At 33.2% G+C, this 20,629-nt stretch overlaps 1 protein-coding gene across 3 annotated transcripts in view; it reads right to left on the reverse strand.

Annotated features, from left to right (window-relative positions):
- Positions 1 to 20,629, reverse strand: part of CNTN5 (contactin 5) — a 1,391,352-nt gene that overhangs the window by 287,749 nt on the left and 1,082,974 nt on the right. For all 3 annotated transcript variants that reach the window (XM_061204029.1, XM_061204028.1, XM_061204030.1), the window contains exons 10-12: positions 15,754 to 15,890; positions 13,477 to 13,606; positions 11,243 to 11,393 (exon numbers count right to left, since the gene is read on the reverse strand). In XM_061204029.1, coding sequence (XP_061060012.1) covers positions 11,243 to 11,393; positions 13,477 to 13,606; positions 15,754 to 15,890 — 418 coding nt within the window. The remainder of the gene's footprint in view (positions 1 to 11,242; positions 11,394 to 13,476; positions 13,607 to 15,753; positions 15,891 to 20,629) is intronic.

Below are 20,629 nucleotides of genomic sequence, written 5' to 3' on the forward strand. Positions count from 1 at the left end.
ATCAAATGCTTTCTCTGCTCTATTGAGATGACATTAAGATTTTTCTTGTTTAATCCTTAATGTGGTAAATTGTATAAATTGATTTTCTCGTGCTAAATCAACTTGTTTTCCTATGTGAAACCCAATTTGGTCATGTAGTATCTTTTTTAGATTCTATTGTTTTATATTTGCAAATATTTTGTTTAGAATTTTTATATCTATGCTCATGAGAGGGCTTGGTTTGTATTTTTACTTCTCATACTCTCTTTGTCAGCTTCAGTTAAGTTGTTTTCCTTCTTTTCTATACTATAAAACAGCTGTGTAAGATTGGAATCATTTATCCTTTGTTTGGTAGAACTTTTAGGTAAAAGTATCTGGGGCTGGAGTTTGCGTGTGGTGGGAGGGGTGAAGGTTTTTAAAGATTAATATAATAATTAGTTGACTATTTGGATTTTCCAATTTTTCTTGAGTCAGTTTAGGAAATTATGTTTTATTTCTCCCTTTCATTTAAGCGTACAACTTTGTTGACATTCAATTATTCCTCATATTCTTACTATGTTTTCAATTTGTCTGCAAAATTTGTGCTTATGTTTTCATTTTTTCTCTTAAATTTTTTTATGTCTTCTCTCATGTTCTTGATCACTAGGGATGTGCCAATTTTCTTAGCCTGTTGAAAGGACCAATATTTGGTCAACCCTTCAATTATGTTTGATATTTGTTTGCAGTTTAATTAATTTTTGCTTTTATTAATTTCTTGTTACTTTCTGTGAGTTTAGTTTCATGTTCTTTTCCTAAATTCTTAAGATAGACACTTAACTCTTTCATTTTCAGCTTTCTCCTTATCTAATATAAGCCTTTAAGATATAAATTTTCCTCTAAGTTCTGAAATACAAGGAATATATGTTAAATTCACCTACTATGATTCACCTATTTTTTCTTATAAAAAGGTTAATTTTTATTTTGCATATTTTGAAGCAGTTATAAGAGATGTACAGGTTTTAAATTGTTTGCTTGATCAATTTAAGCTTTTTTATATAATGACCATCTTTATATTTCTTTTATAGTCTATTTTTATGATATGGATGGAGTTAAGTTTTTGGAGGGGTTAGTATTTAACTGATAAATCTTTTCCTACTCTTTAACTTCCAGCTTTCCTATTTCCTTATGCTTTAAGCATATCTCTTGTAAACATATGATTATCAGATTTTTATTTTAGTTCAATATTTCTAGTCATTCCTGATGTTTGGGTTTATTTTACTAATTTATTTCATACTTCCTATTTGTCCCTCATTTGCCATATGTGTGTGTGTGTATATATATATATACACTGTTCATCTGTTCATCGATTAGTTAATTTTTTTCATTATATTTATTTCCTCAACTAGTTTGGAAACAGCACACTTAATTTCAATCCTCTTATTCATTGTACTAGAAATTTAGACATGCTTAAACTTAGCAAATTCTAAAATGAATAAATATATTTACCTGTTTCCAAATAATTCAAGCATCTTGGAACACTTTAACTCCAAATACCCTCTCATGTTATGGTTTTTGCGTTTTTGATTTTTTTTCTTATTTTGTAACATTTAAAAATATTATTATTTTTATGGCAATATAAAACAAAAATTGCCTACATATGGGTACTTTCATTACCTTTAATTCTTTGTTGTACCTTAAGTGTCCGGGTTCAAGTCATGTTGGGGTCGACCTTAACTACATTCTTACACTGAATTCTTCAGGCTGCCCAGGTACTATACCTTAGGGTTTCTGACTGGTAATTACAAAATCTCAGTGAAAGACTTCCTCCCTCCATTCAGAACTCAGACACAAGACATGATTTTCCTTGTGATTTTTCCGAGTGGGTTGATTAATATTAAAGTCACTTTTATGCTGCATGGGTAGCCACTTGTGAGCCAGTCTTATAGGGGGGCATGCTCTGGGCTTTGTCTTCCCCCTTGGCCCAGCAACACATAAAAACTAAGGTCAGTAAATACCCTTGAGGTAAAAGCCAGTTTTGGCACATGACTCCAGGGTAAGCTCAGATCCTGGCCTTAGCATTTCCTCCTGACTTTCTTGTCAGCTCAGTGATAAAATCAAGATATTTAAATAATATTTATTTACATATTTTATATTTGCCATTGTTTTATCTTTTTTCTTTTGGGAAGATTAGTGTAATATTTAGGGCATATTTTTTCTGTTACAGAAAACTTAAATTTAGTTTAAAAAACTGTACAATAAAAGTAAATATTCCAAAATAGATGTGAGCTTAGTCTTTTAAAAACTACCCTTTGGCTACTAAATTAAGCATAGACTCAATTTGTCTTTCCAAGTTCTCCTCAATTTGTCCTTAGCTATTCAATCTTTCCTGCTTATTTACATTTTTACACATAATCTATTCCTTGGCCAAATAATAGTATTTACTTTTCACAAAAGTGTGCTGGATTTATGATTATGTTTTTCCAAATTCTAAACTCTTTCTAAAATACATTCTACCTCTATGTGTCAAATCCTATTTAAGGACTATTTCAAATGGCGGTTCATCCAAGTTTTCCCTCATCTTCCATACAGATTTAATTTTCTCCTTTTCTTAAATCGCAAAAGTTTTTTTTACAGAATGGAATACACCAAGAAGTGGTTTGGATCCAATGAGAATTGGACTTTCTTTCTGACTCTGTAACTTGCTATGTGTGTGGCCTTAGGCGATCTCTCTGTGACTCAATTACCCTATTTAAAATGAGGTTGATTATATGTCCCTTACAATGGTACCTTGTTTTGAGGATTGATATTAAGTACTGCCTAGATAAAAGAACCAATTCTCAATAAAAGGTATTTATTTGTATTGTTGTCTTAATTATCCTGTTAATATTACCTAAATAGTATCTATTAAGGATCCTGTGTTAATAATCCTATGTTATTATTACCTTAAATATCCTGTTTTATAATTATCTATGAGTTAGTTTTATTGCCCTTTAAACAGGTGCCACCTTGAGGGTTGAGATTCTGTCTTACTTGTTTTGGTATGAACCTGCATAGTGTCTTACATTCAGTATATGTTGAATAAAGTTTTGTTTCCAATGAAATAAATTGAATTAAACAGAACAGTGTCTCAGCAATTTGGCATTAGGGAAAGAAGTGGAGCTCCTATTTACAACTGAAAAGAGAGAAAAACAAAAATAAATTGGTACCCTGAAACCTCTAGATACAACTAAGATCATAGTGGTCATCTTATATTTTTCTATCTATGATCTATTTATCTATCTATCAATCTATCCATCTATCTATCTAACCTTATCTGATAAATAACTCTGTTATTTGAGCAAAGAGAAGCAAACATGCTAATGATTACATGTATGTATGTTATCTTTTACAGAAATGATCTGCAGGTTGTTTTTCATTGTTGTCAAGGTTATTGTGTCTATGCCCTAATTTGTAACCAGTCCACTAACTCCCATTATGAGTCAACCATAGTTAAATTAGATCCTGATTTATGCAAAAACTGAACAGAAGTGACTCTGTTGCTCTCAGAGGAAGCTAAAAATGTCCTTCATAAAATACTTTTTTCTAAACATCCCCGGAATCGTCTCTCTTCACTATTTTATATTCACTGAAGAGTCACTTGGTGAGATAGTAGGATCAGTCAGTAGTATGTACTTAGATGCTTGAATTCCCAAGTATTTTAGTTGTTGTTTGTATTAAGGACAAATTGAGCTGAACGTTGTAGTCTGGGGGGCTTTTGGAAAAGAAAAGCCTTTAAGCAATTAATGATTTGTTCAAGTTGTGCCTATGCAGAGAGCATAACTAAGCAACTTGTGCAGCAATTTATAGTAACTGGGGCAAATGAACCACAATTAGAAGTAGAATTTATGAACTATTTGCTAAACTAGTAATTAGCTAGACATGTAAAGCCCAAACTGGAGGTGTTCATAGCACAACAGAGCCAGAATTATTTTGTTGTCATTTGCAGCTTAAATTAACTGACTTCCTCAGTGTTACCTCCCTTTGGGAACTGAGGCATGTTTTGTTATATTTAACAATTTTTTAAAAAGTGGAAATGAAACAAACTGATGGTGAGATCATGAAAATAAGTGTGAAGACCTTTGAAGAGAAACATTTAGATTTTCCGTGACCTTAAATTTGGGAAATGTTAGGAACAAATAATTTGAAGCTTTCTTACATGCATATTTTGTCTTTAAATGAATGTCATTAATTTGAATATTCATGATCATTGTTATATTATCTAAACATACTTTTGAAAATGGAATCATCTGAAAATGTGAGAATTCTTTTGATCTTCCATTCCCATTCAACTATTTGTCGTATGTGAGCACGTTGTTACTCAATAAATTTGAATAATTTGGGGTGATTCATTGTCTGAGGAAGACCAAGTTTAGAAACATTGGGTATCCCTCAAAATAAGGGAGATCTACAATGGGAAAAATATTCGCGCACAGCCCAGAAGCATCACAATAATGGCATCTTTAGAATTATTTTTTCTATACCACTTGATCAATTGATCAATGTGCCACTGAAACTAAAGAACAAATAATATTTCTTATAACTGGACTGTCAATCAATACCTATGTGGTCTAGTTTAACATAAGGTAAGATGGAGAAAGAAAAAAATAAAAGCAAGGTGAAATTTTGACCACTGTGTCTCTTGGTTTTTAGTTTGGCTCCATGGCTTTTGTTGGAAGGAAAATTAGATTCAAATTTAGCTCTTTATTTGGAGGATTTTCTGAATATTTGTGAGTGTGTGTGTGTGTGTGTGTGAAAACTGCCTATGAAGTTGGTCATGCAGCTTTTGAATATAGACAGGGAAGGTGAATCAGAAAAACATCATGGACACTAAGAAGGAATTCAATCACTATTCTCCATGTAGATTGAAATGCAATATCACTGCTAGACAATTTGACTATTAAAGATTATCAGAGAATCATTGACTAGCATCAGACTGATTTTTAAAGCTCAGCTTTATGATGGATGACCTTGAACAAGTCACTTAATCTCTTTAAGTTTCAAAATTGGTATATTAGAGATGACAATATCTAAATCAGAGGGTTGTGAATTGGCACATATTGGGAACTAAATTAAAAGTTAGAAGTTGAGTTACATCATTTATCTAACTTCCTACTAACTACAGCTTCTTGATAATTGTATCTGCTTGAGCATTTCCAATGGTGAGAGAGCATAAGAAGAGAGTTCTGTTTTGAGTTAGGATTTCAAGTGTTATTGAGGTTGACCAGCATGCTACAAGGAAGGGGAGGAGAGAGAAGGGAAAAGTTTGTGTAAAGTTTACAAGGTGAGAAAATGAAGAACGTGCTTTGGGGAATTATGAGAGTCCAGTGTAATTAAAGATAAAATACTTTGGAGGATGGTGGGCGGTTAGTGGAGGACTCCCTATTAGTTTCTTATATTGATTTAGTTGTAGTTTCAGGGACCTAGGTTTTAATAGCCCTTGAGCATTTCTTAATTGAGCCCATTTTTACTTGAAGGAGTGATTCCTCCTAGAGGCCAAAAATCTGTTCATCTACATTGGTTAATTTCCAATGCTCCTATGGCTTTGCATTTTTTCCTCTTTAGTGTTTTGCTAGCATTTTAAAGAGAAGGTTAATTAGGCAGGACCTTCTGCGGTTAGCTTTTGAAACCAGGAAGTCAGCATCCTAACCCCACCATAACGCATGTAAGGCCATTTCCTCCACATCCCCTTAAGCTTGGTGGGCTTCTGGAACAGCAAGTCACAATCTCTGATAAACATTGTAGATAAAACATTGTAGATTGCAAGCAGTTCACACATATTAAAACTTATGAAGTCAGCTATCAACTTTCTCTTCCCTTAGATAAATAATGTTATTTTATTTTATTTCCTTTAAAAGCATAGATTTTAATTAATAAAGGAAGTCAACTGACATATTCTTGATATATGAATGCTCATTTTCCCTCATTGTACAATTTCTTAGACCCTGAAAAAAGCAAGATACCTAGGGTCTATATTGTTTTATGTTCTTAATATGTAAAAGACACTGTAGCAGAGGAAACAACGAAACAGCTTGTTCATTAGCAGACACAGCATGTAGATGGAAACAAAGGGACGGAAACAAGACCTTAATTATACCCATGAATTCCTCTTTTTCCTTAGAAAATGAAAGAAGACCCTGTTTTCCCCTCAGTAACAGTGTCCTTCAGGGCTTGTACTAAGAATATATTTTTCCATATGTCTGTGAGTCAGTATGTGAGCCTGATCATTGTTGCCTAATAAACACAACATGAATTCCCACTAGAAGTCAACTAATGGGCACTTCAAGTGCGATTTTCTGTGTGTGTTAAATGATAAATTGGAAACTTCGTCGTTCTGAAGCTCCTTTGGTGAGGAGGGGATTATTACAAGGGATTTTGGACAAGTCTTTCCTTAGATTATAGACCCATAAAAGAAAAATTACTCTATAATACTGCCCCTACATAGGATACTTTTTATATTTTGGGATGCAGGGTTTCTTTAGCACCCATCTGAATTACAGTCTATTATCTCTGTAACTGGTACCCACCCGCCCCCATCTAGAAATGAAAATTGGTACTTATTCCAATAATTGTGAATAATTTTTAAAACATGTATGGCATATTCTATGCATTGCAATAACAGTTTATATATGTGCAGATGGAAAGGAAGCAAAACAAATCGTGCCTTTACCAAAAACTATGTATTCTTCATTTCAGCCAAAATTGTCTTTGTCCACAAAAAGTACAGGAAATGAACAAGGAATAATGCAAGCTTAATATTTGTGCACTGCTGGAGTGCCTCTGGGTGATTATATTTTAACAAAAGTTAATGGCCAAGTAATGGAAATAATGAGCTGAAGTGAAAATCTAATATGAGTTTGATGAGCAGAACATTCTGAATGAAAGTATACTAGAGGAGACAATCCCCATGGACTGTTTCATGTCTTAGTACTCCTGGAGCAAATTCGTTTTACTATGAAAATGGAAATGATTGATAAAGGAACTTAAGTGGATATGTGCTGGTGAACTTTAAAAGCAATGGGGCAAAACCAAGAGATTCCTTAAAAGAAAAAAATAAATATAGTTTTAAAATCTTCTTCTCTATTTCCATTAACTCCCCATGTATATTTATCTATATGTATATTCACATGGCCTAAAATACTGATCATGGAACAAGCAACTATTCAACCTGCTAATTCAGAAATCATCTTAATGATACTGAACTAGGAGTAGGTAAGATTGGTGAGAATGGCCACACCAGGAATAGATGCCAAGAAGTGGAGGTTTGGGGTGTGATGGACAAAGAATGTCAATTTAGGGACACAGATTAACAAATTTGTCACATGGAAGGCCCAAAAGACTCCTTTAATGGCAGATAATAACTTAGTTCAGGTATCTTTCCCTTAATTGGTAGAGAAAGGATAGGAAAGTGTTAAAGTTTTTCAGAACTATTGATAACAAAAATTGAGGCCAGTATGCAAAGATTCAAAGGCTCAAATGATACCATCATCATCACCGACACCACCACTGCCAACTTCAGCAGCAACAACTTCATCACCATGGTAACATTCATTGAGCACTTACTGAATGCCATACAACAGCCAATGTATTTTACACACAAAATTTCATTTATTTTTCAGAACCCAACAAGGTTACTCTTTTAGATTCCAATTTTATAAGTAAGAAAATTAAGTAACTTGTTGAAAACTCATAGTCTTCCTGTTTTACACGCTGGGTTCTGTTACCCACAATGTTAAAGTGCTCTGTAAATTATAAATGCTACAGACTTATGAGTAATCATCATCATTATTAGTAATAATATGATTTAATGTTTGAACAGCAGTTCATACTGATCATTTTCTGATATAAACAACTCATTCTGTAATATAAACAACAAATGGCTACAAGCAACTCACAAACTCTAATATAATCCATTTTCTTACATACTTTAGATGTATCATTTAGGGCCAAATGAATGAAATATTTTGTAATATATAATCAGACAACTTATTTGTTAATCATATTTCTTCTAAAATTCATGTTGTGTTCTATTTATTCTTCACTAAATTTTAAACTTTAGAATAATGGTTTATGTATTTCTTTAGTGAAACAGATAAATTCAAAAAAGTCTGTGTTTTGAAGTATCCCTCCCAAAACAAACAAAACGAAACTGAATTTGCGAACATTCCATGAAAATGTGGCAGAAAAGGAAAGCTAATAAATTGTTTGACACTCTATTGATAAAACAAATGACTGACTATTAACCTCCAGTTGTTATAACATTGCATTTACAGTTTAGAGTTAAATTGAAATTAATGCTAGAAACAAATTCACCTTTTTGAGTTTCTGACATGTTTTCAGATGATTAGGTGACATTTTTTTCTGCAATTAAAATCTTTTATTACATTTTTATGCTATTGCCCTGGACACAATTTTATGCTTTGGGATATGTTTCTCACACTTAAATATTCCTCTTATGATATATTATTACTTTAAAACCTTTTCCCCAATGTAATACTAGTCTTTATTTGCCCATGTAGGAAACTGCCATTTACTGTTTCAATCTTTAATTTGGAAAGACACCAAATAACTGTGAAGATTATGAATGAAGGGCAAGGCTATTCGTTTAACTTTTTTTTTCCAGTTGTAGGTTGCATGAGTGGGGGACATACTTGATGAAGATCACATGAATGGTGAATATACTTATATTACAACAAAATAAACCATGATTTGAATCTGTAGCCCCATGTGAAATACATATGACCCAAACTTTTCAAAGCCTTAACAGTTTTCTAACATCTTCCTTTCCACTTAAGCTTATATTTATAATTCTTACAAATGGTTGAGGTGCTTTGTAACAGAGACAAATGATCTAAAATATATGTAAGAAAATAAGTTGTCATGTGTAACTGAGATGCTATTTTAAAGAATGTATAATACATATAATTAAAATTTTAAGTTTCAAGTTTCCATTCATATTTTTAGAATGTGCAGTTGTCCAAATATCTATGTGTGTCTTCTTATACTACTTTGTGGAATTCTTTCTATTGTTAATTAAATCTTAGCCTCTTATTTTAATATTTGAACATTTATATTTTTTTATACCCAACTAGATTGTATTCTTTGTGAAACCTGATGTCTCAGTGTGGTAGTAAATTGTACACAACTAAAAATTATATTTTGCAAGTGGTCCTGTCAATTTTTAAGAATAAAAATGCCCTTTTGGGACTTCCCTGGTGGCCCAGTGGTTAAGACTCTGTGCTTCCACTGCAGGGGGCATGGGTTGAATCCTTGGTCAGGGAACTAAGATCTTGCATGTCGTGCAGATGCGGCCAAAAAAATAAAAATGCACTGTTATCTTTGATCTTTGTTATTAAATTAAACCAGTTTACAGACCTGTTATGATATAAACATGTCATTCAGGGTAACACAATGCTAAGTTATTGTGTCCAAATCTTGCTTTTACTTAAATAAAAACACCTTTCAGCCTTTTTCCTAAATAGCACTTTGACCAGAAGTATTTATATCTGGAAAAATTGAGTGATCTGAGTTTGAAGCCATTGTATTTGTCTCACTAACCCAAGGGGTTAGCAGTGAATAGAAAAGTGAGCAAGAAAAATGGAAAATTCACAAACTATACTTTTTAACTTCTGGAAAATAAAAAGTTTATTATGCTCATATTTGTTGTAATAGAAAACCCATAATCCTGTTCCTCTCTCAGTACTTTTGCTTTGACAAAAGAGATGCCACATTTTTAAACTCAATGTGATATCTATGAATAGTTGATGAGAAACATTCTATGGTGAACTGAAATAAATAAGACAAGGCTCACATGCCATCCACAAACATAAAACAAAGTAATGCATTTCAAATGGAATGGCTTGTACTAATATGGCATATATATTTTGATGATACTGTGAAAAAATTTAATACATTCAGAAAAAATGATAACCAAGCAATGTAAATATGTTCTTACTGGTATACGATGAATTAATTTTCTTCTGCTTTAATGAAAGATTTGTGTCAGTTTTTTTTCATATTTCTGAGCAATAATCCAAAAAAACTTCAATTGGACCATATGTAATTCAACCAAATGCAATTCAATGAAATGCAACACTGATCTCACAGTGTGTGATTTGCTGCCCAACCCTACCCCCACTAAGAAAGAGAATTTTTTTTTCAAAACAAAATGTCCATTATGACCCATGTCAATTCTAGGTTATCACCTTTTCCAGGCAGCGTAGATCCTTGGGCCTGGACGGAATCCAATCATTCATAAATTATTTCATCAGAGACAAGCAATTTAAAACAGTGTTTCTCAGAATTGAATGGGAAAAAAACTATATATATTCTAAAGAAATTTTTCAAGTATTTCAAAATATTCCAAAATTACTTAAAGAATTGCTTAAATGGACCCCTAATGCTGACTTAAATTATTTTAGCTATATGTTTACAGAGACCCAAACATAAAACAAAACATAAACTCCTTATCTTTATAGATCAAATGAAAAACAAAACTGTAAAACAACATACACAACATTATTTTAACAGAATGGAGGATAATATTTTGCCAAAGGTAAAACACCATATGATGATTGGTAAAGCATGGGACTTTCAAATTTGCCATATATAGACTGTCATGCAAGTATTTGATTCTCTCATCACTTTTCCCCATTTGTATTCCTGTGGTATCCTTTGGCTTTACATACCAAAGACAAACCTTTACACGTTAAATAGTTCTCTGAACATTTCTCATTTGCCGTGGCAATTGAAATAATTCTATAGTATTTTGCATCAATGTGATTGAAAACAAAAATGCAAACTTCGGCACAAATTTCACTTGGAAGTATTCTGTCATAAAGTGATTATCCAGAAGATCCAGGGTATATTTATATTATTTTTAATGTTAACATTGAAATGAGAACCCGATCTCTAAAAATTATCATAGATAACTTGTGGATCCTCAAATCTGCAGACCCAAATGAAAACCAAAAATTACTAACTTAATGAAAGTGTTTGCTTTCTTCATAACCTGGTGAAATTCCCAACTGGTGTTGAAACACCACTGAAGCAAAGAAGTCTGGCTATATTGAGGTATAACTTTTTTCTTTATAAATCATTTGATTTTTTTTAATCACTATGTAGACAAAACCATAGTTCAGTCAGTTCATGACATATATCTCACAATTATGGCAAGACATATACTTTGTATCATCTGCATTCAAAAAGTCTGATATTAAGAGTTTGAATTATGAAATAGACTTCTAACCTTTTATTCTCTCTAACTGCTTTGTCTCCCTTCTTCCAAGTGATGGTTGGTTTTGGAGAGCCTTGGGGTTTGCACTCTATGATGACTTCTTGGCCTTTAGTAATAATTATTGTTTTCTTCAGTTGATTCAGTGTAAAAGTGGGAGCTGAAGCTATGAAAAAGTAAAAGGTTAGTTCTACCACAAGCAATGACAATATCCTCTAATGGATGATTCACCAAGATCTGGCAACTTTATCTTTGGAATGCATTTCTAATAAAATCATAGGATATCTACACATGTAAAAGGCACTAACTTGAAATTTAATTTATTATTAATTAGTAGCTATCTTATTGGCTTTTCTTTCCATCAGCAGGTGATAGTTCCATACAATTGTGGGGCCCAGAGACAAAGGCTGTTTCAAAGAATGAGATGCTTTAATTATGATTGTCAACTTTAATTGTGAAAGACTAATGAGCACTTTGGACAAAAGGTGAAGGGGCTGGACACAGAAGTCTATTTTGGGCTTCCTTTGGAAAAATGGAGGTTATCTGCATAGAAGGCAATCCTGTGTAGCCCATTTCCTATCTATGAGTCTTAGTGCATATTTTATTTTAATAGTATACAAAATTAAATGTAGTTTTAAAAGAAATATATTTTTAAGAAATTGAATTATTTAAATTTCAATTAAAATTTTATTTCATTGTTTGTAATTATTCATCTAGGCCTGATCATTTTAAGACAGTTTTGATTAAACTTCCCAGGAAATTCCAGTAGGTAGCTGTGGTTGAGAATGCTGGACTAAAACAACACGTGACAGAGAGACAAAAACAAATTAAAAAAAAAATCACCTTTGAATCTAAAAGATAAACTGGAAATATGTGTACAAGTTTACTGTATCTGAGACATTTATTTATGCCAATATGACAATTTTATGAATATTTCATAAGTTTTTTATGTCCATCACATATCAGTATAATGCATGGCACACAACATTAAAAGATATGTATGCAACACACACAAAAAAGGTACCAATTGCAATGGATTAAAAAATTGAAAGAAAAGTTAAGGAATTTATAGGAAGATTGCAGGTGATATTTTTGGTTGCCTACTGGGAATATACCTTATTAAACATAATTTTGAAAATATGTCTAGTGAATGAGAAAGGGACACATTTGAGAGTGTTTCTGGGTAAAACATTAACTAGGTGAAAGCTGAATCAGCTTTTTAATTCAGAAATGTTGGAGTATGAGCTGACAAGAAAGTACATTAATATTTGATTGGTTAGGATGTATGACATTGAAACGTGGACTCCTATATCTATTTTGGATGGATTTGTGATAATGTGAAGAAATTTCAAATGTAAACATTCATAATTCAATTTGATTTATGGTTTTTGATTTATCACATAGCTGATATGTGAATGGTGCATTTTCAGATTCCAGAGATCTTGGGTGTTTCTGTTAATGTTGTGCTTTGGGTCAGTGGAAAGTACGAAGCACACTTAGGCTCCTGCCCACGTTTGGGAGATGGTGCGTTAAGATCATCTAAGTCTCTCTCTTTGTATTATAATCATCCCAGAACAAAAGCTTAGAAAATCATGAGAGTGGGAAAAAGTAAAATCTATTCCAGAAACTGAACCATGCTCAATCTGGGTAGCTTATTCCCCTGGACTGAATTTTTCTTTTATTAAAGAGTGAAGTAGTGCTAGTGTTGTGGTTATATTCTCAAGAGTGTAACACTAGGAGCTTGCTGGCCTGGCCTCAGAAGGGCTTTCATCAACCTGTAAAGGTGACAACGGTTGATGACCCTTCAAGAGAGGGTGATTTACTTAGGAGTCCCACCTTGCAGGAGCCACATACCTACTGGTAGGTAGCAGCTGCTTGGGAGAATATTAAGCACTGCTGTGTTGAAAACCTACATTCTGATTCCCTACCCTTAAAACATTCTTCCTTGAAAGTTAACATACTTTTCTTATATGATTTTTTTAATGCCATAGAAAAGACATATTGTATAAACCTGTTAGGATTAAAACTAAAATTAGAGAAAATCTTATAGAAAGTTATGGGACAAACTGTACACCATGTAAACTTGTTTCCTAAAGCTTAAAAAAATGCATATCAGCAAGACATAGTATTTCTTTTCAAACCATAAAATAGGTTTTTATGATCACATCATAAACCTTCAGTATAGTAAGAATTAGAGCATGAAAAGAAGCAACATTTTTTTCCTTTTTATTTACTTAGAAATTGCATACCTAGAATCTTTAGCTCAGCACTCCCATAAATGGCTCCATATTTATTTTCAGCCAAACACTGATACATTCCAGCATCTGATTGATTCACATTGTGGATCATCAATACTCCATTAACCATCTCAACCCTACTCTGTAATGGAATAAAAAAAAATAGATATAGAAAGTGAACGAATCATAGAGATTTTGCAGTTACTCTCTCCTAGATCAAGACAAAAAAGCCTCTGACTAATACAGTTGAACATTATTTGACAACCTAAGAACACAAATCTACTGTTCATTATTCTAATATAACATCTTATGTAAAATACAACTATTTCTCAGTCAGAAAAGAAATTATAACTATATTTTCCTGTAGTTATACTTATGAGTTTTACTTTTGGTTATGTTTTTAAAATAAGCTGTTTTTGTTTGGTATACTAGTTAAGCTTATGAAATACAATCAGCCGATACTGCTTTTATTTGAATTCATTTTACAAAGGAGAAGCAGAAGTTCAAATGGTAGAAGGATCGAGACTGTATATACATGGGATCAAGGTTAAATATAGGCCAGGTCATCACAAGAATCTCTTTACTATATTAATCCGGTCAGAGGTTTGCCTTTTCTCTCACTTCGCAACACAGTAACACAAATAAAAAAAACTGGCCTGCAACTGGATTCTGTATAAAACTATTGGTCAGAAAATGTAAACTGATCAGATGAAACAATACAGAAGACAGAGGATTGAGCATGAGCAAACTGAGGTAAACTGAGGCCAAGAACACATTTCAAAAGCAAATTTTCAATTTAAAATGCTGTTAAGCAACCAGGTGTCTTACCTCCTTAATGTCAAACAAATCATTCTTTTAATTTTAGTGAGCAGTGCTTTGATTACCTATCAACGAAGATGCCAAGAAATTTGACATCCTTTTAAAAATTAACCAATTCACTTAACAGACTATTATCTGCCAGTGGAATTCACTTTACTTGGATGTGGGAGTTGAAAATATAACTAGCACAGATCCCATCTCAAGGTTTATCTGATATCCCAAAGAGAATTAGAGAGAGACAGGCAATGAACGAGTATCTCAGGATTCCCACTCCCTCCCCCTCAGTTTTCCTTAACAGCTCTATTGTTCTTTTTTATTTCTGTCTGTCTTTTTGCGTAACTGTGTTCTGTTTTGGGTTAACTGGTTTTAGAATAAGGGAATATTGGAGTTGGATGGGACTGTGGGGATGATCTGATCCAATCTCTTCATTTCACAAAAGAGCAAACCAAAGCCCAAAGAGGCAAATGTCAGACAAGAGATCCTTTGGTAATGGCAGGACCTGGGCAGAAGCTGTGTTTGGAATTTCAAACTTTCTCTCTCTTTTGTCCATAAATAGTGAACTATTCCCGTTTTGCTCTCCTTCCTGGAAAGGCCACAACAAGGGAAAGAGCTGAAATTATAACAATTATTCTTATTTTAAATAGTAATCAATTTATTCTCAAATTCAGTAGGTATTAAGTTGTTTTGAGGACACGGGGATGGGGAAGGGTAAGCTGGGACTAAGTGAGAGAGTGGCATGGGCATATATACACTACTAAATGTAAAATAGATAGCTAGTGGGAAGCAGCTGCATAGCACAGGGAGATCATCTCAGTGTTTTGTGTCCACCTAGAGGGGTGGGATAGGGAGGGTGGGGGGGAGACGCAAGAAGGAGGAGATATGGGGATATATGTAAATGTATAGCTGATTCACTTTGTTATATAGCAGAAACTAACACACTATTGTAAAGCAATTATACTCCAATAAAGATGTTAAAAAATAAAAAATAAAATAAAAGCATGCAATAGATTTACTAAAAATAAATTTGTCAATGTGTAGAAGGATGTTGTGAAGAACCTGCCTAGGACACAGAAGACTAGGATTCTCTTCCAGTCTCATCTCTTACTAGATATATGATCTTGGGCAAGTCACTTTACTTCTTGGAGATAACTCCATCATATGCAAAGTGACAGCAATAAACTAGATGATGTCTAAAAGTCTGCTGGAAATGGCAATACATCTATGATAATCATTGATATTTTTGAATGAATTTATAGGATAGAATAAAATTTAAAGAAGTGATATATTACTCAAAAAAGTAATGAGGCAATTAAAATAAAAAGAAAATTTTAATTATATATGTTATTTTTCTCATTCCAAATATAAGGGATACATAAGAAATGGCTTTCAATAAGACTAAAGGAAGATAGCTTGTCCTGTGTGAAATCCTTCTAAAATTACACTGGAACAGGCTAAGGTTACCAACAGTACCTGAAGCAAGAGGGGTACTCCATTCTTCAGCCAACGGTATGTGGGTCTGGGTTTTCCAGTAGCCTTACATTCCCATCGGAGAGGGCTCCCGCTGTCTAACTGAGTATCATTCAGTTTTGCTACCCAGTGTGGGTATGCTGTAAGAGTTTAAGCATTAAAGAAGGGTGATTTAATTTCTCAAATGCTTCACCAAGCTCAAAATTCATATGGAATATTCACAAATTCTTATGCATTAACATTTTTTATCAATTAACATAACTATTGGTGTTTGGAAGAAACACAGCATTACATTACACACAGAACTCTATTTCCTGTGTAAAGAAATATAGCAATGATAATGTTCTGATAATCTAAGTGAAGCAAATATTGTTGTTTTACCCACTTTACAGTAAGTGGCTAGACTTTCCCCATGGAGAGCACTGGAACGTTTAGTAAGAAGGCTTAGAAGTATCATTTCTTCCAAATACTAAAGCAGCTTTAGCATGGATTGAAGTAAGAAAACATGTCAGTTTATTGAATAACTGCTCTGCTTTTTCTTTTCTGATAGAACCTGAATAGCTTTGGAAAAATAATTTGTAAATTCAAATTTCATTTGATATAAAATTGTTCTATATTTACTAGCATTCTAGTGCATTATAAATATATATGTAAATATATAAGCTTTCAAAATTACAACAGAGAAAAATTTCTTTATCAGAAAGATAACATTGCAATTGTATGAAATCTGTAAGATATGGTTAAAGTGTCTTTCCTCCATCGTCAAATATTTTTTTAAGTTTGTACCTCTTAATCTCCCTCATCTATTTCTTTCATTCCTCCACCCCTCTCCCCTCTGGCAACCACCTGTTTGTTCTCTGTACCTATGACTCTGTTTCTGTTTTATGTCTGTTCATTTATTTTGTTTTTTGGATTCCACATATAAGTGAAATCATATGCTACTTGTCTTTCTATGACTTATTTCCCTTAGCATAATACCCTCTAGGTCTACCCTTGTTGTTGCAAATGGCAAGATTTCATTCTTTTTTTTTAGGTTATTAGTCCATCATATATATATATATATAAAAAATCTCACATCATTTTTATCCATTAATCTATAAATGAGTACTTGGATTGCTTCCATATCTTGGCTATTGTGAATAATGCTGCAATAAACATAAGGATGCATGTTTATTTTCAAATTATTTTTTTCATTTCTTTGAATAAATACCCAGGAGTGGAATTGTTGAATCATATGGTAGTTTTATTTTTTAATTTTTTGAGGAACTTCCATACCATTTTCCATAGTGGCTACACCAATTTATATTCCCACCAACAGTGCATGAGGGTTCCCTTTTCTCCACATCTTTACCAACAATTATTTGTTGTTTTTTGATAATAGCCATTCTGACAGGTCTGAGGTGATGCTCATTGTTGGTTTGATTTGCATTTCCCCGATGACTAGAGATGTTGAACATCTTTTCATGTGCTTGTTGGCCATATGCATATCTTCTTTGAAAAAATATCTATTCAGGTCCTCTGCCCATTTTTTAACTGGGTTGTTTTTTTTTTTGATGTTGAGTTGTATGAGTTCTTTGTATATTTTGGTGTATAACTCCTTTTCAGATGTATCATTTGCAAATATCCTATTCAGTTGACAGCCTTTTTGATAATTTCCTTTACTGTGCAAAGGCTTTTTAGTTTGATTTAGTTCCATTTTTAAAATTGCTTTTGTTTCCCTTGCCTGAAGAGACTGATCCAAAAAAATATTGCTAAGACTTATGTCAAAGATCATACTGCCTATGTTTTCTTCTAGGAGTTTTATGGTTTCAGGTCTTACATTTACGTCTTTAATAAATTTTGAGTTTATTTTTGTGTATGGTGTGAGAAAATAGTCCAGTTGGATTCTTTCTCATGTGGCTGTCCAATTTTTCCAACACCCTTTATTGAAGAGGATGTCTTTTCCTCATTTTGTATTCTTGCCTCCTTTGTCATAGATTAATTGACCATATACATGTGGGTTCACTTCTGGGTTCTCTATTCTGTTCCATTGATCTACGTGTCTCTTTTTGTGCCAGTACTGTAGTGTTTTGATTACTGGAGCTTTGTAGTATAGTTTGAAATCAAGGATTGTGATACTGCCAGCTTGGTTCTTCTTTCTCAAGATTGCTTTTGCTATTCGGGGTCTTTTGTGTTTTCATACAAATTTTAGAATTATTTGTTCTAGTTCTGTAAAATACGCCTTTGATATTTTGATAGGGGTTGCATTGAATCTGTAGATTGCCTTGGGTAGTATGGTCATTTTAACAATATTAATTCTTTCAAACTTTGAGCATGTTATACTTTTCCATTTGTTTGTGTTGTGTTCAATTTCTTTCATCAGTGTCTTATAATGTTCCAAGTATAGGTCTTTTACATCCTTAGTTAGATTTATTCCTAGGTATTTGACTCTTTTTGATGTGATGATAAATGGGATTGTTTTCATAATTTTTCTTTCTGATAGTTTGCAGTTAGTTTTTATTTAGAAATGCAACAGATTTCTGTATATTAATTTTGCATCTTGCAATTTTATTGAATTCATTGATGAGCTGTAATAGTTTTGGAGTGGTGTCTTTAGGATTTTATCTATAAAGTGTCCTGTCTTTTGCAAAGTTTTACTTCTTTTCCAATTTGGATTTCTTTTATTTCTTTTTCTTGTCTGATTGCTGTGGCTAGGACTTCCAACACTATTTTGAATTAAAATGGCAAGAGTAGGCATCGTTGTCCTGTTCCCGATCTGACAGAAAATACTTTTAGCTTTCCACATTGAGCATGGTGTTAGCTGTGGGATTGTCATATATAGCCTTTATAATGTTGAAGTATGTTCCCACTATACCCACTTTGTTGAGTTTTCATCATAAATGCATGTTGAATTTTGTCAAAAGCTTTTTCTATTGAGATGATCATTTGAGTTTTATTGTTCAATTTGTTAAGGTGGTATATCATATTGATTGATTTGTGGATATTGAACCATCCTTGCATCCCTGGGATAAGTCCCAGTGGATCACAGGGTATGATCCTTTTAATGTATTGTTGAATTCAATTTGCTAATTTTTTGTTGAAGATATGTATACCTATGTTCATCAATGATATTAGCCTAAAATTTTGTGTGTGTGTGTGATATCTTTGTCTGGTTTTGGTATCAGGGTGATATTGGCCTTGAAGAATGAGTTCAGAAGCATTTCTTTCTCTGCAAATTTTTGGAATAGTTTGAGAAGGATAGATGTTAACTCTTCTTTAAATTTTTGATAGACTTCACATGTGAGGCCATCTGGTACTGGACTTTTGTTTTCTATAAGCTTTCTTTTTTTTTTTTAATTATTGATTCAATTTCATTACTGGAAATTTGTCTGTTCATATTTTCTATTTCTTCCTGATTCATTCTTGGGAGATTGTACATTTCCAGAAATTTATCCGTTTCTTCTACATTGTCCATTTTATTGGAATATAATTGTTTGTAGTAATCTCTTATGATCCTTTGTATTACTGTGGTGTTGGCTGTAACTTCTCTTTCATTTCTGATTTAATTTATATGGGCTCCCTTTTTTCTTGATGAGTCTAGTTAAAGGTCTATCAGCTTTGTTTATCTTTTCAAAATACCAGCTCTTAGTTTCATTGATCTTTTAAAATTGTTTTTTAGCCTCTAATTAATTTATTTCTGCCTCATTTACTGTCTGGCCCTACCTCATACAGTGGCTGCTGGCCTGCTGGAGTGAGTGCCTGGGTCCCAGCATGGCTGGCTTCATGGCCTGGTGAAACAGGGCTCTCACTGACCCACTGGTTGGTGGAACTGTGTCTTGAGGTAGCTGGTTATGTGGCCCTGGGGGGTCCTGGGACTGGTGCCAGCCTGCTGATGGTAGGGGCTGGGTCCTGACCCAGCTGGCTGCCAGACCACTGGTGGGTGGGATAGCCCTTAAGGTACAAATTCTCTGGAATGCTTTCCTGAATCATCCCAGTAAAATGCAGTGGACCCTGTGCTCCCATAATCCTTTGCACATGCTTTCATCACAGCAGATAGCACGCTCTGCCCTATGTGGGGTTTGCTTTTCATCTGATCTAGTGGACCAAGAGCTCCTTCAAATCTCTATTACTAGCATGTAGTGCAGTAATAGCCACTAAATAAACATTAGTTGAATCAATGAGTGAATGAACAAAATGTGCAAGGCATAGTCAAGTTGTTTGGAGTGCTGAATTTCTAAAGGAGTTGTTACAAATAAGAAAAGGAAAACTGGTTGAATTCAAATATTAATGTTTCAAAATACTTTTTAAAGTCCCTGTGAAGAACGTTAAGTTTTTTAGAATAACTGATCTTGAGATACAGTGACAGTTATAGCTGCTGGCAGATTCAGTTGAATATGAAATTTGTTTAATTTCATATTGGAAACATCTGTATTTGCTTGTATCAGTGCTCTGCATTATAGTTTTCCTCTGTTTTTTAGTGTCCTCATCTGAGAAATAAGAATATTATTACTTACCCTTTTTGTATAATGTACATTATAAAAGCAAATATGAAAAGTAGTAAATATGAAAAGTACAGTTTGTGATTCATGGAAGTAAAGATGAGATTGTACATATTTTTGAAGTAGATTTTCCCAATTTTACACATAACTTGTTGTCTCTGAAATTTTTGGACAATATAAACACTTTTAGGCTGTGAAGTTTATTTATTATACAGATGCATTAATTTAGAGTAGGGGCAGCAAAGTTTGTAAAGGATGAGATAGCAAATATTTGAGGCTTTGCAAGTCAGCTGATCTCAGTCTCAACTACTTAATTCTGCCTTATCAATGCAAAAGCTGACCTAGGCAATATGTAAACAAAGGGGTGAGGCTGCGTTCCAATAAATTTTTACTTACAAGAA

Source organism: Eubalaena glacialis, chromosome 10 (genome assembly GCF_028564815.1).
Source record: "Eubalaena glacialis isolate mEubGla1 chromosome 10, mEubGla1.1.hap2.+ XY, whole genome shotgun sequence".
Taxonomy (NCBI): domain Eukaryota; kingdom Metazoa; phylum Chordata; class Mammalia; order Artiodactyla; family Balaenidae; genus Eubalaena; species Eubalaena glacialis.